At 46.6% G+C, this 22677-nt stretch overlaps 1 protein-coding gene across 2 annotated transcripts in view; it reads left to right on the top strand.

Moving 5' to 3' along the window:
- Positions 1 to 22677, top strand: part of MED27 (mediator complex subunit 27) — a 189512-nt gene that overhangs the window by 134714 nt on the left and 32121 nt on the right. The window contains exon 5 of one of the 2 annotated variants that reach the window (XM_075015362.1): positions 1309 to 1416. The exons of the other annotated variant lie outside the window; for it this stretch is intronic. Coding sequence (XP_074871463.1) covers positions 1309 to 1416 — 108 coding nt within the window. The remainder of the gene's footprint in view (positions 1 to 1308; positions 1417 to 22677) is intronic. 2 annotated transcript variants of the gene reach the window in all.

The following is a 22677-nucleotide window of genomic DNA, read 5'->3' as shown; positions in this document are numbered from 1 at the left end:
TATAGGGCATGCTTGTGTAAAACTAACAGGTTGGAAGTGTTGTACTATCTCCATAAATAAAGCAAACCTCGTGCTATCTCTGTGAGAATCCAGTGAAAGTGAATGGTCCCTGCAGTAGGATGATCTGGGGACAGATTTGAGGCTGGAAGGGTACTAAGTTATCCTACAAGAACTAACTAGGTTGAGTAAAGCCAGAGAGGCTTGAGGGCTGCTGAATAGGTAGCCCATTTGTCCAGTTATAAATTATACCCTTGGGGAGCTTTGTCACCATGTGATAAGACAAGCCCAGACATGGTTTTGTCTGGAACTGGACAGGAGGTATCATCCTAAAGAGCATACTGTTCTGCCCCTGCCAGCATAACCTCTCACATAATGGTGTGTCCAAGATCATGCCGGCAAGAGTGTAGGGAGGGATGTGTCTCTCTTCATTACAGCATTCCACTTACAGTATGAATTTGCACACTTGGTGCATGGGAGGTCACGTGAAGGGGATGGGCGTGCCAGCAAGGGCAAGTCCACACCATTTCACTAAACACCAGTATGCATGATTATCCAGGAATGTGGAAGTGGACACTCTTTCTTGGCACGCAGTTGAGGTCATAGCTCTGGATCAAAGCTTCACAGCCACAAAACATCCAGGGTTTCAAGACAGATAGTGATTGAACCCAGTACTTGTCTGGGTGAGCCCCAAAATGTCAAAATGTGAGTTTTTTCTAGTACATACTTTGAGAATGCCACAATTGCATAGGAGAAATTGTTACATGTAACGTGCATTACGAGGTCTCGCTGCTAACTGAAACACACGCACCCTTTTTCCTTCTACATTTTTATCCTTAACCTAAAAAAAAAAGCAAAAAGTGAAAACAAAAAAGGTCATCACCCAATAAATTATTTTGTTAGCATTTAAAGCACTACATGGCTGCTTTTTGTTAACACAGCTACCTTTCTGTTACAATTCATCATGCAAGGCAATACATGTTGAAAACGGTCAAATTTGCTCAGTATTTTTGACATATTGGGTTTTGTTAATTTAAAGAGAGAGTTATTTAGCGTTGTGTATGGGTGAATTTCAAGATCTCAAACGTTTTCAGATGCATGGTCTATATTGTTTACTTTTTCTGTATTTTATCTGTTTTTCTTCCCCACGTGCATGTACACAGTATTTTAGATCTTTATTTTCATTTTCCTATAAAATGTTGGACGCTGAAATTCCAACATGTGTAGGCAATTAACTCCATCACCTTGTGACTGCAATATTAACCCAGCTCTTGTTCAGGTTTGGTTTTGTCTTTGTCTTGTTATTGACAGGTTACCTTAGGAAAAGTGCTAAAAGTGATAGTGGTGATGCGGAGTCTCTTCATTGACCGGACAATAGTAAAAGGATATAATGAAAATGTCTACACTGAAGATGGCAAGGTAGGGTTTTCAGATCTCTAGCAGGACTAAACTTCAGACTTACTGATACCTGGTTTTCTCTCATTGCAGTTATATTTGCAAACAAGAAACCGTCATAAGAGGCTGGGCTGGTGTTTTGCAAAGCTTTCAGCTTTAAGTGTAGCACGCTTCACTCCAATTTTTCCTACCCAAAGATCTGTTTTTCCTTTAAGCCCTGATGCTCTTGCTTGAATTTCTAATTTATCACCTTAGACCATAGTTGCCTCATTAATAGTATCTACTAAGGAAACATTTTTTCAGTGTACCAGCACATAAATAGCCCAGGGTTCATGTTTCTCTGAAAGCTACTGGGAAATCATGGGCTAGTTTTATACTCAACTTAATAAACTTTGCTATAAAAATCAGTGTAGCTCTAAATAAGTTGCTTGTTGGCAATAGTGCATCTTGAACAGCAGCTATTAAAGGAAGTATAACCTGTGTTTCTGAGAGTGATTTGTTTTATGAAAAATTCACCTGCCTTTAACCCCTAAATTCTTTTGACTGCACACACTCCATATGGCTCTCTGAAGATCGTCAGAAGATGATAATGGGACCTGACATCCTTCAGCTTAATTTTATTTTCTCTTTTCAGAATGGAATAAGGTCTCTTGCTGAGACACCAGTCAGACCTCACCCTTGCCAGTAACAAGTACTGAGCATCTCTGTCATTCACACTGTCTCAGGAGCTTTCTTCCCTTATTATTAATCCCATTAAAGTACAAAATTCTTTACAGCTAGATGAGTACATGGCACCCATAGGCCATGTTATAATGAGAGGGTTTTTTTATTATTCAAAAAAAGTACCCATGTTTTAGCGCATAGCACATTATGTACTGACCCTTCAGTTCAGTGACTGAGTAGGAACCGCTCCACCACAGAAAAAGTTAGGAGGCATCTGTTAAAGGGAAGTAGAACTCCATTTTCCAGGTGAGAAATTCTCCCTTTTGAAGTGGGGGAGTAGAAATTGCTTTCGAGCACACTGGTTTAAATCTGCATGCATAGTAATACATACATAGATACAGCCTCACTTGTCCATCAGATACACTGTGAAACAGGAGATATTCTGGATATGAGAAAATAAAAGCAGACTTTTAAACACCACAAAATCCCTGGTTCTTCTTCGAGTGTCCCCGTGGGTGCTCCACATTAGGTGTCGGGCTTGCCCCGTGCCGCAGATCGGATCTTCCAAGCAGTTTCTGCCGGACCGCGCATGCGCCAGACCGCACATGCGCCGGTGCGCACTGCTCCCTTGCGCGTTCCTGGCCACGTGCACGATCCGGTCCCCGCCAGTTCCTCTTAACCGCTGTCGGCTGCAGACGGAATCCGACTAGGCTACGGCCAAGGTAGCGTATTCAGTGGTTTTAATTGTTTTTCTTTAAAGTTTTCAAGTTCTTAGTCTATTGTTCAGTTAGCCAGTTGTTATTTTCAAAAAAAAAAAAACAAAAACAAAAACAAGAAACAACAAGTGGGACAGCATTCAGTCCAGTCCTAGTAACAAGCGGAGCACCGGAGGCCAGGAGCCTAGGGCCATTAGCCCTCCTGCCACGGCAGGCTATCGGAGAGGGGGAAAACAGCACAGAGAAGGTGCTAAGTACCCCATTAACAACTAAAAGACTCACCAACGATGTCCTCTTCAGGATTCAAGAAATGTGAGTCTTGCCGAGAGGCAATGCCAGCGTCTGATGGGCACAGTCACTGCATAATGTGCCTTGGGGAGTCCCATGTCACGCAGAAATGCTCCTTCTGTGCAAAATTAACAGCCAGAGCAAGGAAGGACAGGGAGATGCGGCTTAAAATGCTGCTCTTTGACAAGGCCCTCCAGCCAGACGTGCCGGAGCGGCCGCAGCAGGAGGGACCCTCCGGGGCCCAGAAAAGGAAAGCCGCCTCCCTCACCCCATCAGCGCAAAAACGGAGGAAAGTCTCCCCAGCCCGATCCCTGCTGGCAGCAACAGCGAGCGGGATGGGAGGAGTGCACAGCCCCCAGCCGCAGCAACAGCTGATCGGCAGCGGCAGGGAGAGCCACGTGGAGGTGGCTCAGCCTCCAATAATCAAACAGCTGCCCCGCACCACAGGCAGGGCGGCGGCTAAACAAGCGCCGGTACCGGCGGCACCGCAGGCAGCGGCACCGACCCCCGGGGAACCGGCGATGCAGAGCACGCAGGCACACAGCCTGCAGGCACCGGAGGACACCGCCCGTGCGGCACCGCCCATGAGCGTGCCAAGCGCGGCGTGGACGGGGCCGAGATCCCCTGCATGTCAGGGGGCGGAGCCACCCCCGCAAGGGAGGGGGAAGGCTGCACACAAAACAAGGCACCACAGCCCCGCTGCAGAGTTGCTTTCTCTCAGCCCTCCGCTGATGCTGCAGACTCCAACTAGAAGGCAGGGGTCCCCCCTAGCCTAGCCGGAGCCCCCGTCTCCATTTTTACAACCAGCCTCGCCCTGGCTGGGACCATCTTCACCCTTCCTGGGGTTTGAGCCGCTGGAGTACTATCACAAATCGCTCTCTCCAGTGTCCCAGGTCTCTCGAGGATCTCGCTCCCCCAGACGCAGGGGGTATGCACCAAGGGAGTGGTCCAGGTCACCTTCCCAAGAACAGTGTCCATGCTGCCATGTTCGCCCCTATCACGTGGGGCATAGACACCACCGGCAGTCTACCAGGGAAAGATCCCCACAGACGGTCCTGTATCCCCGAGGGCAATCGCGAACGGGGACAGAGACTCAAGTATCTCAGGGGGAGCTGGTTATGGAACCCCGAGATTTTCCCTTACAAGCTTCCAGCGAGCGGATATACCATCACCAACAGGAACCGGAAGGGTCCAGAGAGGCATATCCTAGTGGTTCCTCGCTCTCCTCCCCGGATGAGGCTACGGCCCCGGGGGACGTCCATCCTCCGGACGATCTCAAACAGTTTCAAGAGCTGTTTAAGAGGGTGGCCTTCACGCAAGGCATCGAGACAGCAGAGGTGCAAGAGAAACACCATAAGCTCCTCAAAAATCTGAGACCTCCGGCCCCCCTCCAAAATAGCAATACCACTTGATGAAGCAATCTTGGAGTCTGCCACTATGATATGGCAGACCCCCGCGACTATTCCGCCTGTCCACAAGAGAGCGGATAAGAAATACTTCGTATCGGCGAAGGGCATGGAGTTCCTGTTCAGCCACCCACAACCAAATTCCTTGGTGGTGGAGTCGTCGCAACAAAGATCAAAGACATCTCAATTCAAGACAGGGGGAACAGACAAAGATGCCAAGAAGCTAGAGCTGTTCGGCAGAAAGGTCTACTCCTCCTCCACCCTACTGTTGCGAATGGCAAATTACGCAGCGCATCTAGCGAACCATAATTTCAACAACTACACTAGGTTAACCTCCCTCATGGACTCGCTTCCAGAGGACAAGAAACCGGTGCCCAAGGCCATCGTGCAAGAAGGCTACGTGGCCTCGAGGACGGGAGTTCAGATCGCCCTGGATGTTGCAGACACAGCAGCATGCTCCACAGCTATGGCAGTGGTGATGCGAAGGGAGTCCTGGCTCCAGACTTCGGGTATACTGAGGGATCTGCAGGCAAAGATAGTCGATCTTCCCTTCGACTCGCAGAAGCTGTTTGCTGAATCAACTGACTCGGTCCTTCATTCCAGTAAAGACTCAAGAGCCACACTTAGGACCCTGGGGATTTACACCCCTCCATAAAGAAAGAAGAAGTACTACCCTCAACAAAGACGGTACCAGTACCAGCAACAGCGTCCCCAGTACCACAGGGGTTACGAGCAAGGGCGACATCAACAGCACCAGCAGTACAGAACTCCCAGGTGGCGTTCCCAACAGAGCCGTGCGTCCTCGGGGCAGGGCCAAAGGCCACAAGTTTGACACACAGATCCAGGGCTGCGCCATCACTACCATCGCACGAGGTCATCTGAAGCGGTTATTCCACCATCGCCTCCGACCATTCTACGACCAGTGGCAAAGGATCACCACAGACAAATGGGTGCTGGAGATCATAGCCACGGGGTACGCCATCCCCTTCCAGTCACTCCCACCGCCATGACCTCCACCCAGGCCCCACCTCCAGGAGGCCTCCCACGTAGAGAGGCTCAAGCAGGAGGTAGACCATCTCATGCTCATAGGGGCAGTGCAAAGAGTGCCGGAGCAACTGCAGGGGAGAAGGTTCTACTCGAGGTACTTCCTCACTGAGAAAAAGACAGGAGGCTGGAGGCCCATCTTAGATCTTCAAGGCCTCAACCGGTACCTGCGCAAGCAACGCTTTCGGATGATCACAATCGCCTCCATCCTTACGGCACCGGACGATGGAGATTGGTTCGCAGCCCTCGACTTACAAAATGCGTATTTTCACATAACTATCTATCCGGCTCACCGACGATTCCTCCGGTTCATGGTAGGCAAAGAACATTTTCAATACAAGGTCCTACTGTTTGGCCTCTCCTTGGCCCCCAGAGTCTTCACCAAGACCTTGGCAGTGGTGTCAGCCTACCTGCACAGACGGAGTATTTATATTCCCGTATCTGGATGACTGCCTACTCAAAGGGGCCTCAAAGGAGGAGGTACTACGCATGATACGCGTCACAGCAGGCACGTTCTCTTCGCTCGGCCTGGTTATCAATCTGGCAAAATCAAAGATAGACCCCACACAGGACATAGAGTTCATAGGGGTACGCATAAATTCTATTACAGCGAGAGTGTATCTACCAGAGACTCGCTTTCGGGCCATCGGCTCCCTCATGCAAGTCATCACCTTCAGCCCTACGGTGCCGGTTCTAACGTGCTTACAGCTGCTGGGCCACATGGCAGCAGCGACGTTCGTAGTACAGAACACCAGGTTACACATGCGCAGCATGCAGCACTGGCTGGCGAGCGTATACAAACCGGCAGCACACACCGTTCACAGGGTGGTGTCGCCCACCACAGAGGTGCGCAAATCCCTGCAATGGTGGGTAAACCCCAAGAACTTGCTAACAGGGGTACCCTTCCACCAACCACAAATATCAGTTTTTCTTACTACAGATGCCTCCCTCATAGGGTGGGGAGCACACATGGGCGAAGAGGTGACGCAAGGGCTGTGGTCCTCCACGGAGCAGTCACTGCACATAAATATACTGGAGCTCAGAGCAGTGTTCAACGCCTGCAGACACTTTCGAGACCATATACAAGGCAAAGTCGTCGGGATCAGTACAGACAATACCTCCACCATGTTTTATATAAATCGGCAAGGAGGAGCTCGGTCCCGTGCCTTATGTGCGGAAGCAGTCCGGTTGTGGAACTGGTGCATCGCCAACAATATAACCTTGAAAGCCTCGTACTTACCAGGCACTCACAATGTGAAGGCAGAGCAGCTGAGCAGGCGTTTCGCACTCGCGCACAAGTGGCAGATCCGTCCCGATCTGCTACGACCGATTTTTCACGCATGGGGCTTTCCCCAGATAGACCTGTTTGCCACTCAACACAACAAGAAGTGCCCATGATTCTGCTCCAGGGCAGGACTGGGACGGGGGTCTCTGGGGGACTCATTCGCGATCTCCTGGAGGGGCCCCCTGCTTTACACTTTTCCTCCCACAGTGGTGATCCACAAAGTCTTGCAGAAAGCCAGGAGGGAAGGAGCCCGAATGATCCTGATAGTCCCAACGTGGGATCGACAGCAATGGTTCCCCCTACTCCTGTGCATGTAGGACCGTCCACCGATGCCCCTTCCGGTGGCGCTGGATCTGCTCACGCAAGCCCAGGGGTCCATAGTGCATCCGCACCCCCAAGGCCTGCGACTACAAGCGTGGTTAATCCATGGCTCAGCTCCCTAGAGAGCACATGTACGGAGGAAGTGCAATAAGTCCTAGAAAGTAGCAGGAGGACTTCCACCAGGAAGACCTACAAGCAGAAATGGACTTGCTTCATGGCATGGTGTTCTACCAAACAGCTAGCCCCTCTTTCGGTGCCTATACCTGTAATATTAGAGTATTTACTGGACCTCAAGAGAGGAGGACTCTCACTATCCTCATTAAAGGTCCACCTTGCCACCATTTCGGCGTTCAGACACGAAGAGGAAGGGCACACGGCGTTCGCCCATCCCATGGTTACCAGGTTCCTCAAAGGGTTGGTAAACCTATGCCCCCCTCGGAAACCGCTTCCACCTTCGTGGAACTTGGACCTGGTGCTTAATGCGCTAACGGGACCACCGTTCGAGCCTTTGGCCACGGTTTCCCTCCGCCTCCTTACGATAAAGACGACCTTTCTTCTCGCAATCACGTCAGCTCGCAGGGTGAGCGAGCTTGCGGCAGTTATGGCAATGCCACCCTGAACTGTTTTTTTCCAAGGAGGCGGTAACCATACGGCTGCATCCAGCCTTTGTTCCTAAAGTTTCTTCTGAGTTTCATATTAATAAACCTATTGTTTTACCCTCGTTTTATCCAAAGCCTCATAACTCTAACAAAGAGGCGCGCCTACACCTCCTGGACGTGAGGAGGGCGCTAGCCTTCTATATAGACAGGACCAAGTCCTTCCGGAAAACGGATAGACTCCTAGTCTCTCTCGCTCCCAAATCAAAAGGAGAAGGTCTCTCTTCGCAGATAATCTCGAAGCACATCGTATCCCGCATAAAAATGTGCTACGAACTCAAAAAGACTCCTTTACTGGCCACGCCCAGGGCTCACTCCCCTAGGGCGGTGGCGGCATCAACAGCCTTTTTCAAGGGCGTTGCGCTAAAAGACATTTGCAGAGCGGCGACCTGGTCATCCTGTGACACCTTCGCCAAACATTACGCCCTTCACAGGGTATTCCAAGAGGATACCTGTCTCTCGACAGCGGTCCTCTCGGGGACAAGCTGCACATAATCCGATTACCCACCTCCTATCTTGGGTTACTGCTGGGTAGTCACCTAATGTGGAGCACCCACGGGGACACTCGAAGAAGAAAGAAAGGTTACTCACTGTAGTAACGGTGGTTCTTCGAGATGTGTCCCCGTGGGTGCTCCACTACCCGCCCATCCTCCCCGCTTCGGATCTCCGTTTAGTGTTTTGCAGGAGCATCCGAGGCGGTTGGTCAAGGAACTGACGGGGACCGGATCATGCACGTGGCCAGGAGTGCGCAAGGGAGTGGCGCACACCGGCGCATGCGCGGTCCGGCAGAAACTGCTTGGAAGATCCGATCTGCGGCGCCGGGCAAGCCCGACACCTAATGTGGAGCACCCACGGGGACACATCTCTAAGAACCACCGTTACTACGGTGAGTAACCTTTCTTTTTGCATGCAGGTACTCCTCTTAAAAAGCACTGATAACATAACAAGAGGCGTGTACCATTTCAGCTTCACTTTCAGACTTCGTCACCACTTGCAGTGAGACTGTGTGACCCTTTGACGCTCACTTGTCACTATGCTAATGCAGGACTTTCCCATTCCCAAACCTGAAGACCCAAAGCAGTTGCAGGTATGAGCAGGCAGAACTCCATTGAGTTTGATGGAGTTGCAGCCGCTTAAACCAGCAACCAGTTTTACTTCAAAATGTTGAGTGAATAAATACATAGCTGGCTAATGTGCCCAACTGGTGTGCATATTGACAGGCAGTGGGGTACCTGATGTTCTCTAATTAAATGTGTTGGTATTGGAAAGGAAGATCAGGGCTGAACTCATGCAGTAATGCTCTTTACATACTGTGTCCATAGGGAAAGAGTGATTATTGTAAGTTCCATTTCCTTTCCTTCACGACAGGCGCTGTGGGTAAAGCATTTTAAAGTGGTTACCTAATGCTCCAGCTGGTCTACTCCCAGCCTTAATCAAAAAAAAGAGATATTCAGAAGAGACAGAGGCATAGAAGTAATGGAGAGAATTGTGAAAAGATTTGAAGACAGCACCTTTTATACAGAGCAGAGGTGGGCAGTAAGCCAGAGGGGGGTGCCAGGGTTAGCCCCTGTGGGCCATTGGCACTTCATTTACCTGCACAGCCACAGGTATAGCCACTCCTAGCTCCCATTGGCCGCATTGTTCCTGACATGGGAGTTGGCATACCTACAAATATGCAGATAAATAAAGCACTGGTGGCCTTCCAGGAGCTAATCCCAGCAAACAGCATGTGGCCTGCAGGCTACTTATTGCCCACCACTGGTTCATCCCCTCCCCCGATGTCTAGTGATGAGGAGGAAACTCAAAGACTTCTAACACCTTGTCAGTCATCACCTAAACCAACACAGGTGTTCCAACAAGCATGGCAGCCCCCTCCAGCTATGCCCATGCCGAATAATTGATCCTACTGCCCCAGTGATGGATCCAGAAGAGGGCACAGATATCATAGAGGAGCTAACTGACAGTGATGCACTGGCACCAGCACACATCATGTTCCTCACTAGCCTTCCTCATGCCTCCCCTGCCCACCTCAAGGTATGATTTTAAATCTTTCCAGGAACTACACAATTGGTTGCTGAGTCTTTAGATATCTCTCTGGAGCAACTACCGGAGGTGCAATGTAAGCTCGGAGATATTTTCCATGCTGCTTCAGCTGTCAGTGAATACAGCGCTAATGAACCCTGCCAAGAAAATCTGGCAGACAGACACCTGCCACCCTCTCTCTCTCACGTAAGCACTCTGATAAGAAATACTATGTTGTGTCACAGAGAGCAGAGTTCTTTTTCATGCATTTTGCCCCGAACTCTCTAGTGGTTTATGCAGTGAACCAAAGAGGCAAACAATATACCTGTCATGCCACCCCCTATGATAAGGACTGGAAGTGGCTGAATTTCTTTGGCAGAAAGACCTACTCATCTGCCACCCTCCAACTCCACATTGCTCACAATGGGGCTTTGTTGGCAAAATCCATGAACAAAATTATTACACAAATGTCCAAATTTATTGAGCCTCTGGTAGGTGACAAAAAAGAGCAGTACAAGGCTGCTGTAAGTGAGGGTTTCCTCATTGCCCAGACAGGACTGGAAGCCACACTTGATTCAGTATGTACTGCAGCACATTCCGTCTCCACAGCAGTGGTTATGTGCCAGGCCTCCTCCTTTCACCTTTCAGGCTTCCCAAAAGAAATCCGAACAACAATGGAGAACTTGCCCTTTGAGGGCAACAAGCTCTTCATTGATTCCACCAGTGCCACACCCAACAAGCTGACGGACTCCAGGGCCCCACTGAAGACATTGGGGATCTGTGTATCTGTGAAAAATAAAAAATAGAGCAGGGTGTTTAAGGTGCGGTGTGGAACTGCTGGTTAAACACGACCGTAAAGACACTAAAACCACAGACGCACAAAATTTCAGACTAGATCAGACAGAAGGAACAGTCATCTAGTTCCCAGCCATCAGCATCCTAGCAAATGAGGGGAGATAGCTGTGAATTCTCCACTGTCTTTTACCATCCTACCCACCACATTTGGAGACTGTCTAACATCATTTTATCCAGTCTGGTTCCCCATCATGGCAGACCAAACGGGTGCTAGAGATTGTGTAAACAGGTTACTGCTTCCTGTTTTCTTCTGTCTCCCCTACTCAACCTCCCTACCCATCCCTCTTCAGGCACCCTTCTTATGAGGATGCTGTTACACAAGAAATGAAACTCCTGCTGCAACTCCGAGCAATAGAGCATGTATCATCTCAACACAACTGAACTTCTGGTACTTTCTCACAATGAAGAAAACAGAGTCTATCCTGGACTTGAACAAACTGAATGGATTCCTTCACACACAACTTTTCAAGATGGTTACCCTAACCTTTATGATCCCAGCACTGGAGAAAGGAGATTAGCTATCAACCCTTGATCTCCAAGATGCATATTTTCATATCACCATCGAACCCTCACATAGACTGTGCCTCTATTTCATAGTCAGCAATCACCATTTTCAAAAAAAGAGTACTCCCTTTTGGCCTTTCTTCTGTTCCCAGTTGTTTTCCAAAGTCCTTGCAGTCCTAACAGCATATCCAGGCAAGTTGGATGCCTCGCTCATTGGTTGGGGTGCTCACCTTGACCATGCGGGCACACTTGTCTTCCGAGGAGACCAAACTGCACATAAATCTCCTGGAGCTCCAGGCCATCCACAATGTATGTAATCATTTTCTTCCTTTTATCTGCAATGAAAAGGCCAAGAGCATCACAGGCAACCTTATGACAGTGTACTGTCAAATACACGATGTGCAGGGGCAGTGCAGCTTTAGGAGTGGTGCATTCCTTGCAAAACAGACTTAGTAGCAGCCTACGTGCTGGGCACAGAATATTACACCAGACAGCCCCAGCAGACACTTTTCTCAAGCAAATGAATGGGAGATAAGCCCCAAGATCCTGGCCCAGCTATTCAGCCTTTGGGGTTACCTCACAGCATACTTCCTTGTAACCGGCAGCAATGCAAAATGTCCGCAACACTGCTCTAGAGCGGGTCTCAGTCCCCATTCCTTAGGGCAGTGGTTCTCGACCTTTTCACTAGTGTGGATTCCCAACCAGACCCCCCATCAAAGCCTATTCTAGCCGCTACGTTTGCTTCATTAAATGAAAAACGAAACCACAACATAGATTTTCACACAGCAATTAATAACCTTATTGGAAGATATTTAATTTTAAAATTTATCATAACGTGGCAATTTATTTGAAACTTACTTTCTATGATCATTTTTATTTCTTTTATTTTTTTCATGGACCCCCTGAAATACCCTCGCAGAGCCCAGGGGTCGACTGACCCCAGGTTGGGAACCACTGCCCTAGGGCGGAAACCACTGCCCTAGGGCATGCTTTCACCATTAAATGGGATGCATTGCTACTGTATGCCTTCCCACTCCTACTGCTTCTTCAGTGCGTACTTCAGAAAATCAAACAAGACACAGCCACAATCATCCTGGTAGTCCCAAATTGGCACAGAGTTGGTTCCAGTATTTACTAGAAATGACATCAAGACCTCTCTCATGTTAGGATCCAGATACTCCAGCTTCAGGTGTGACACTAACATCATCAGCTAACATTGGTGGAATCATTTTGTTCAGCCCCCATCCAACAGATCCTGCTTAACTGCTGTTGACCCACTAAAAGCAAAACATACGTTAACAAGTGGTGACATTTCTCCATCTGGCGTCACTCTCGTCAGACTTCACCATGAACTGTTCCATTCCCCATGATACTGGACTAGCTACTCTCCTTAAAGGCTAAAGGCCTTTCTTTTAGCTCCTTAAAAGTACACCTAACCATAATTACTACCTTCTGTACCACTGTTGATGTCTTCACTGTACTCACCCATCCCACCACTAAACATTTCATTAAAGGAATACAGAATACCTGTCCCACCCACCAACCCTCTAGCCCTGGCATGGGACCTCAGCTAGGTACCATGAGCACTCATGAGGAAACCCTTTGAACCTTTGGCCACCTCTTTTCATTGATAAGTGCAAGAACAAGTAGCTTTTTAGTGGCAATCACTTTGGTTAGAAGTGTCGGGAAGTTGAGTACTATCATGATGGATTCATCCCCACACAACATTTTATAAGAACAAAGTAGTCCTACAACTTCCCCCAGAATTCCTACTAAAGGTTTCCTCTTCCTTTCACTGCAGCAAGGCAATATACTTTCCTGTACTCTTCCCAGAACCACACATGGGAACCAGGGAGGCAGCTGTGCAGACACTTGACATACACAGAGTGCTTGTGTTCTGCATAGACATAACGCATTCCAGAAGTTCCCTAGATGCTTTCCACCACAGAAGGGTCACAAGGGGAGACTATTTCTAAACAGCGATTATCTAAATGGATTTCAGAGTGCATCCCACTATGTTATCAAAACAGTAATCAGCTGTCTCTAACAGCCATATGCATGTACTCCACCAGGGCCATGGCTGAATCAATTGCCTTCCTGAAAAATATCCCCTTAATGGACAAATGCAAAGCAGCTACCTGGACATCAGCCCATATTTTTACTATACTTTACACTTTGGAGATTAACTCAGCCTCTACATGTTTTGAACATACTATGTCATCCACGGTTTCTTCACAACCTCTGAAGTTCGTTGCTCCGTAGTCAGCTATAGTGAGGACATGCCCCAAAGAAGAAGAGGAAGTTGCGCACCTGTGTAGTGACTGAGGTTCATCGAGATGGTTGTCCCTGTGGCTGCCCCACTACTCACTCTTCTCCCCTCTGCTTCAGAATGTTCTTTGATCTTCTTCAACAGAGAAGAAACTGAGGGAACCTTTCGCAGCACATATGGGATAGCAGTTCCGCATGGTATGTGGCAGCTGTTCTGTACGCACAACCTACCATGGGTATGGTTACCACAGACCTGACTAGAGGTGCAGAAATGCCCAGAAGCCTAAATTGGAGCAGCCACAGGGATAACCATCTCACAGAACTCAGTTATTGCAAAGGTGAGTAACCTCTTTTATCTACTATGGCAATTCCTATGGTTCTGTCTTTATTGTAAGTCAAATGAGGAAGAGAAAGTAGAATAATAGTAATAGTTAAATTGTGCTTAATATATTTAAATTACTGTGCAAACATAATTCCCTAAATGTTCCCAACATTCCAGTGAGGCAGGTACAGTAACATTATAAATCAAAATGCACACAAGAAGAGGCTTGGAGGAAAGGAGGGCAATTTTGGACAGCAGAGGACCAGATGTAAGAGGAGCCGCCTGGCTGGAGAGTGCCAAGACAGTAAATAGGAATCCAAAACTGGAGGATTTAGTGTGAAAATAGGGACCGGAGATGATAGAAGTTACAGAGAAAGTCAGATCAGAAAACAGTTATGCAGAAAAATTTAGGTTGGTTGGGATGTGAATAAGTTTTATGGGATTTTGATCTTTGAGCGAGAAAACGTTGCTGACGAGTTTTGGTATTAGAGAAATTGAGAGATGGATATGGACTCTTATAAGAATCAGAGTTTATACAGGTCTTAGATGCAGTGAGTTTGGTGAATTCTCACGAGCACTATTGAGCGACACAGGTAGGCATAGTTAGGAACAATTGGTAATTGTAGGAAAAACTGGGATCAGAATAGCTAAGTTATTACAGGTTGCTGTGGAAGAAACAGTGTCAGAGCTGAGTGAGGAATCTGACAAATAGCTAACTTTTATTCTGAGTGTAGCGAATGCAATTACTCAATAATTTTTATTGTTTTAAAAACATCATATTCAAAATGAAGAGGGGAAAAATACATCTAGCAGATGGTCTTAACCTAACATGGGGAGAAATTGGCCAATGTTTTGTGTGTGTATTTTTTCTTTATTTCTGCAAAGACCAAAAAAAAAACCAGTAATTTTTTTTTAAGAGTAGACATGGTCTTATTGTAATTTTACCATAAATAAGGTCTTACTTAACTTGCAATATTGGGGTAATTGCAGATTCTGCAATATTAAGCTTCCACCTAAATTCTGACAGCAGGAATTTTGCCATGTGTGGAGCTGACAGTGGGAGCCACCACTTTCAGCACCACACTGCTGGTAGCAGAAAATTGTGGTAATGTGGTAATGGACTTTAATATATCAAATAATATCTGTTATTACTGTTTTGCAATTTTCCACGGTGAATCCACAGTGGGGCCATGATCCTTGGGGCAATTTGGTACAGAAGCCTGACTTCTCTTCTGGAAGGGGCGGGGCCTAGGGCAGTCAGCCCTCATCACAGCTTCAACTGTGGTGCTGCCCCCACACTCCCTGCTTCCGTCGGAGCTGTGCATCAGCACTGCCATGGTACTTCAAAGGGTCCCTGAGCTCAGGCCACTGCTCCTGCCAAAGTAATAGCAGCAGCAGCTGATGGAGCTTCAGGCCCTTTTCAAATGCTAGGCCTCTTTGAAATGCCAGGTCTCAGGGCAACTGCTCCCATTGTTTTCCTTGTCAGCAGGTCTGCTTAGCCGTAAGTCACCTGGATTTTTTGTTATAATCATCGCAGTTCAAGTAGAGCCTTAATTATGAAGCCTTAGAAAGACCTGCTGAACTTGCTTTGTCAGAGTGCAAACAATATGATGCACACGTCTTTGTTGGAAATTTTGATAAAACAATATGTAAGACCTGGTGACTTTTTCCAAACATGAATTCTGTATTCTCATGGTTGTGCAGTCTCCTCTGCTTTACTACTAGCCTATACCATCCAATACGTGCTGATGCATTTTAATTAGTTTGTAGCTGTAGTGGTAGTATATTGCCATCCCCAGTTTCAAGCTTAGACATACTCATAGTGCCCTGGAGTCCAGACGTGGAAAGTAACTATTAGTAATGCCATCCAAATTTGTGAAAAAATAAAGCCATGCACCATCTTTGACATGTGCCATAAGTATTAGTAATTTGGCTACAAGAAATAAAATTGCATAAAGCTGCGTTTAGAGAGGCAAGATAGGCGAGGAAAGATCTTTTATTGGGCCAGCTTTCTGACGGTGAGAAAGAGAAGTGTTTGAGCTACAGAGCTCCTCTTCAGGTTTGTTTGGTATACAGTACTGACAGCCTGCTTTTGTGTAAATACAGAGATGAGGTTGAACCATGACATGGCATATTTGGCACGGATATTTAACATTACTTCACAGCCAAATTCTTAATTCTGCATTAGTTAGACTTTCTTCAAGAACCAGAAGTGTCTCCAATGAATTCTAATGTTAAGGAACTTGGGTTATGTTAATGCTATGGCTTCATTAATTACCCCATATCAATAAAAGAGGCAGCTTTTAGCCTCCTAGTGTAAGAGAGGAAAAGAAATAGCAGTATCAAAGGAGAGCTTCAAAGACAGCCAGAACTGTCTCTTGGGTAATTTCTGATCCCTGCATTCTTTTCACTTCAAAGCTGGATATGTGTGTGTTTGGGTGAAAGGAAGCAGGGAGAGTTTGAATCTGATTTCTCTAATAAATGTTGGCACCAGCCGTGTTTGATATTAGATGCAGGGAACATTTTGATTTGTTATCGCCTTTGAAATCGTTCAGACGACCTTCAGAAAATGGTCTCTTGTTATGTATGCTAGGGATGGGTTGGGAGAGTGGGGCACTGTGGGGGGGGGAAGCCCCAGTTAAATTCAGATGCAGAGGATGTCCTGAAAGTGTGCTTTCAGCAGCTTTTTTTTAAGATACAAATGTATGTCTTGATTGAAAGTGAAAAGTTGAAGAATAATAGATCTGTAACAAAGCATTCCTTAGTATGCCTGCCTTCTTTCTCTGTTTTCATGGAGAGAAGTGGGCAATCATTTGAGATGCCTGCATGTGCAGGGAAGGTGGTAAACTTGGATAATACCAAGTTTGTAAGACAAACATTATTTTTGTTGCCTTTAAGTCTTCATGCAAAATAATGAACTTTTTGCACCCATTGAATTTATCCAAGGGGAGCATTTTAAAATAGAAACTTTTAAACGTTTTTGAGTCAAACTAGAGAGGATCATATGTTTGTCTTGAAGAATGATCATCACTGGAGTTTAAAATCAAATAACAAATATATTTTTCTGTTATAAGGTTTGCAATCAATGAATCAACCAACATTCAGTTAGATGAAAACAGGTAGAAAACTCTAATCTTTTGTGTGTCTTAAATTGTAGTGTTGGCTTTACAGTGTTCATATTCTATTAGTAAAATATAAGACTGCCTTTCTCTGTGGCTGTGTTGGCTCTCTCCAGTCATACAAAAGGGAGCTGTTGAGGTTATTCTCACACATGTTCCCCACTAAATCCTGCTGTTAACACACCCCTACTACCACCAAATTAAGGTAGTTTCACATCCTGACCTTGAACATCCTTTGTCTCTTTATTCTCATATGTCATCATGTCACCCACCACTCTGTCAATAATGCTAACCTTGACTGTCTAGTCTTCCAGTTCTCCTGCAACTGATTCCATGCCAACTCTCAAGCATGAAACACACTTCTTGACCTGATCCATAAGGTCACTCTGCCTTCAAGATCCTTCCACAAGACATACTTCTGCTATGTCATTTACAAGAAGTAGACCAGTTAACCCTATCTAGATACGGGGCCCAAAATCCAAACAATACTCTTAAGTGACTAGGAACCGTTAATTTAAATACAGTGCTAACCTGTGTAGCCAAGTGAACTGACTAATATTATCATCATCTTCTCTTCCACTCCCCTTCTCTTTTATCACACTTGGGGTATGTCTGCCCCAGGGTTCCTTTTAATCTTTTCCATCCATATGTGATTTTTTTTTCTAAACATGTGCAGAATAAATTTATGTGCACTGAGGCTTGTGAATATGTGCAACAACAGTAGAAATGAAAAAACAGCTATGGGTACTCTGCTGATGAGATGGGTGGCATTTGAATCTCTTCAGTGTCTGCACAAGTGTACAGCTTACAGGAGCACTCCTCTATAATGTGATCACAGGATGTGATTTCACCTCTTCTGGCTATAGCTGAGCTACTTTTAAGCTAAGTAACTCGCGTATTGGCTTAGTGTTCTTGTGGCTATGTGCAATTCAGCAAGGACTCTACAAGCCTGCCTGGAATTCTGGTTAAATTACTCATGCAGATAAGCCCTGACTTACCATAACAGAAAAGAACTAAAAATTAATTATAGAGTTATACTTTTATTTTAAAGGAGGTTGACTAGTAAAACCTAACCCATGTTATGTGCTTCATTGTCTTCAGAATGCAAACTTTAGCAGAACTTTGTAAAAAGGATCTGTTCCTGTTGCCAAACTCTTAAATTATCTGCTCTCTTCTTTTTGTTTAAAAAAAAAGGTTAAAATATATGAACAGTACTGTAATGAAATGTTAAAAATAACTCTAGTGCAGTGTTAACATTATGCATTTAAACACTCGAGTAGTAAGTCTTTGCAGGATTGCAGCTATAGGTTAGTAGTTCTTTAGGACACATCTACCTCTGTACAGGGTGCTAGTCCTTTTTTGGTCATCTAGGTTCTAGCCAACAAAACTAATATAAACAACCAAAGCCATGTGTACTTAAATCATAGCTATCCTTAAATTCCACAGAAATATTAGTTTATTCTACTACTATTAGGGTTTGTCTACACTTGCCCCCAACTTTGAAGGGGGCATGTTAATCAGGGTGGTGAGAGATTACTAACCAAGTGCTGCAGTGAATATGCAGCACTTCTTTAGGCTAATTCTCCCCCCGTGACAACTTTGAAGTGCCGGCATACATATAGCTGCGGGCCTTTGGAAGTGACCATGCTACTTTGAAGTGTCTTTACTCCTCAAAATTTTGGGGAGTAAAGGCACTTCAAAGTAACGCGGGCATTTGAAAGCGCCTGCAGCTACGTGCATGCTGGCACTTCAATGTTTGGCACTTCAGAATTGCCACGGGAGAGAATTAGCCTGTTTGAAGTGCTGCATATTCACCGCAGCACTTGGTTATTAATCTCCCATCACACTGATTTACATGTCCCCTTCAAAGTTGGGGGCAAGTGTAGACAAGCCCTTAAATACTCTTAATTCCCCCCCGCCCCCTGCCAACACACACCCACTCACCCACATACAGTCATACCCTGAGATACGCCCATTCGGGTTACAAGAATTCTACTTTACAAGGAGTTTCATTTAATACCCCTACTTTGGCTTATGAGGCATTTCTTCGCATTTCTGAGGACTGATTTGGATTTCGCACACCTCAGCAGGACATAGCCACCGTGCAGCGGGAGAGAGGCCGCGGTTCCAGGCAACAGCTGCCCACCCGGCGCATCTCTCCGCAGCACCCAGCAGCGGTTTCCCAGAGCCCCCAGCTGGCCGCAGCAGGCACCCACCTCCGGAGCTGGGAGAGGAGGGGATGGTGCACATCCGTGGAGCCGCCGCCCCAGGCACCTCAGCCCACCCCCGCCTTTACTTTGACACTGCTCTGGCTGGTCTGGGTCTCCGCCTCGGCACTGAAGCAGCGGCGCTCCCTGCAGTCCTGGCGGCATGGGCTGGGGCCGGGTGTAGGGTATGGAGTCGGCTGCGTTGGTCTTGATGAAGAGGCCATGCAGAAGGGCGGCAGTGCCCTGCTAGAGGGCAGCGGTCTGGTGCGGGGAGGTAGACTTGTCCCAAGTCCCGGCAGTAGATCACGCCACTTTGTGAGACGTGGATGCTGGGTGCGCAGCCCATCCCGGTCCCACCACTGCCTCTCCCCCACCTCCCCAGGCAGCTAGGGGGCCGCCGCTGCCCGTCCTGCACAGCTGTGCCTCGGGTGCTGCCTGCAGCATTCCGTCGCATTTAGCACCTGGCTCACCTGCTGCTGCAATGGCTGCCACTGGCGGGGCCTCTCTGCCACACAGCCCCACATGAGCGAGGCATCACCCCTCACCAGCCGGGGGCCCCCTGTGCCTGCCTAGCTCCTCACACAGCCAGCCCCTGGCATCACGCACTCCCCGCTTAACCTATGCTGGGCTCAGGCCAGGCTGCCTCCCCGTGCCCTGCCTGCCCCCTTGCACCGGCCCTGCTTCTGCAACTGCAGGCAGCTACCCAGCTTTGTGCCCCCCTCCCAGGTGCTCTTCGATTTCCATTCCCCTCGCAGCCCTGTCTCTGCACCTGGGACAGCCCCCCGAAAGCAGGTAATCGGCCATATTATAGAGTAATTAATGAAGGGAAAATGCCTTGTTAGGTTGTGTTACGATAACTAACGTTGACTGTTGAAGTAATTGTGTTCATTTTAATGGGATTTGGTGGTGGTTTAGCATAAATGGGTGTAAATTTTGGGGCTCAGGAAAGTATAAAATTTTTTCATACTCAACTTAATGGTAATTACGTTTTCGACTTAGGAGAATTTACCCTAAGAGGGGTTTTTCAGGAACGAATTACTCTTGTAAGGCAGGAGGAAGACTGTATACTGAAATACATCTCTTCCTCATAGCTGAAAAAAATCACTGTTGTGTATTTTCTTTATTTTATACCATGCTTATTTTTCTGGATAGGTTTTTCCTTATTCTTTTCAGGTGACCAGTCTCCATTTCCTGGCTTCTATATTGTCAAGTAATCCCACTCAGAAGCTCATTCCTCCCCAGGAATAGAGAGCTTTAAGCTGGCTTCAGCAGTTTCACCTCCCCAGCTCACTGAGGTTCAGCTGGTATGCAGTTGTCCATCCAGCAGCCCAAAGTTTTGACTCCTTCCACTTCCTGCTTACAAGCTGGACATGTCCACTCTGATACATTTTACTGTCTGCTGCTGGCTCCGTGGAAGACTATTCACTTTAATGTTGTTAATTCCCTCTTTGGGGAACGTTTGAGCACAAGAAACAGCTGCAGATAGTGCCCAAGAGGGCAGGGAAGCGGAAGACAAAACGCTGGGCAGATATCGACAACAAAACAACAGTTTCTGCCATAGAAATGCTCAGTTCCTTAGTAAGAGAAAATGCCAGTTTCTGTGGCTGCAGAATTCTGGAGGTTGCAGTGCTCTGACAAGTGAATGGATCAGGCCGCACAATTATAGTTTCGAATAGTGTACAGACTCCCTATAGCATTTTACTTTTGATGCACATTACTGAGATTTTCTACTCAACCATAGAGGTTAGAAATATTTTTTTAAATGAAAGCTAATATCTAAAGTGCAATTCTGCAGTAAATGTGAGTTCCACAATAAGGTTTGCAGGTGAGAAATTGTGACTGTTGGTCCCTATAGTAATAGGGAGTAAATAAGAGGTCAAGAAATAAGGGAGGAAGTTAAAGTCTTGCTGTATATTCCAAAGGCAGTGTTAAAATTACAGTAATATGTAAGTTGGGAGTAAGTCCCTTTCTGGGGGAGTGTCATATACCCTTTATTTGTTTAGTATTTTTAGCTCCTGTATTCTTGAAAAGTACAATGCATTGAAACCCTTGATAGGTTCAGTGCCCGCAACCTTAACTCTAGTTTAACAACAACAAAAAACCTGTATGGAAATCTAAGTGCAATATACAAAGGGGCATTTTATTTGGTCCCGTAGACCAGTGCGCTGGCTGAAGGTGTTTCACGTCATTTGTTGCTGAATCACTTACTCATGGACACAGGCCTAGCAAAAGGTTAGAAGAAATGCCCTTGTTATAAAGACAGAGGGTGAAACTGATAAATATTCACACAGATCAGCACAATCTCCTGCAAATGAACTTAGGAAATTTTGCTGGCTCTGGGGTGACACACTGGTTCAACAAGACTCATTTATGAGATTTCATAGTACAGCTTTAATAAAATCAAATTTAAACATCATATGCCTTATTCATTGTGAAACAAGAAATATTTTATTTCATTGGAGTCCTCCTTAGGTGTGTGTGCAGATAAGGACGGATTTGTCTAGTGGCCAACACAGAACAAAGTCAGAACTCCTGGAAATATCTTGCAGCTTTGTGACCTTGAGCCAAGTCACTTTAAAAAAAAAACAACAACAACAAACAAACAAAAAACAAAAACGTCTCCTTGTGCCTCAGTTTTGCCACTTGTAAAATGGGGATAACATTTACCCACTTCATAGGAGAAGTCTAAAAGATAGCAAATATTTGTTTGGCTTTTTAAACCTGGAAGGGTGCATTATGATTCTCTCATATCAAGCATGATGCAGGCCATAGACTGGTGTGTCCAACACATGGCTCGCAGGCCAGAATCCAGCCTGCAGAGCCTTTTAATCTGGTCCATGGGGCCAGCAGCAGTGCCATTCTTAAAAGGTGGACGTACAACTCTCAGGGCTGGGTGTGGGTCAGCTCTCAGGGCTCTGGCAAGTTACCAGTGGTGGGGGGGGTAGGGTGTCTGGCTGTGGGAAAAGGCGGGGGTTAAGCCTGGGGGCAGCTAGGGGCTGGACAGCGGGGTTAATCCTGGGGTTGACTTGAGGCTGTGGAAGGGGTTTAATCCTGGAGGCTCCTTGGGGCTGCACCAGGGAGGCGGGGGGTTGAGCCTTGGGGCTTGTGGGGCAGCAGTTTGGGGCTGAGGGGTTAAGCCTAGAGATCGGGGAATGGATTTGGAGCTATTTTGTGTTTGATCTCTGGAACATGTAAAAAAATGTTGTGTGGCCCCAGGTGAAAAAAGGTTGGACACCCCCGCCCTAGACCCTCACTCATTAATTTCCACATCAGATTTTTGTTTCAGCTCTAATATAATTTGCAAGACCCTGCTTGCATGAGTAGTCTTTAAGTACATGATCAGATGTATTAAAAACTCTGAATCATTCAAATACTACAGTAAATGGCTCATCTAATATCTTAAGTAGTCATGCCAACTGCAAGTAAAACACTGTGAGGGATCTGCTTATTTATGAGGACAGAGAGATGCAAAATAAACTTTTAGAACAAATAAATATATTTTTAAAAAGCATAGGCCTTATTGTATAAAATCCTTCTGATTCACATGGCATAGAAACCACCCTTAAGTACAGAAAACTTCTAAACATTTTCACAGTGTGCAGATGTGAA

Source organism: Carettochelys insculpta, chromosome 21 (assembly GCF_033958435.1).
Source record: "Carettochelys insculpta isolate YL-2023 chromosome 21, ASM3395843v1, whole genome shotgun sequence".
In the NCBI taxonomy this organism is placed as follows: Eukaryota; Metazoa; Chordata; order Testudines; family Carettochelyidae; genus Carettochelys; species Carettochelys insculpta.
Note: the sequence above shows the minus strand (reverse complement) of the source record. Positions and strands in the feature narration are given on the sequence as shown.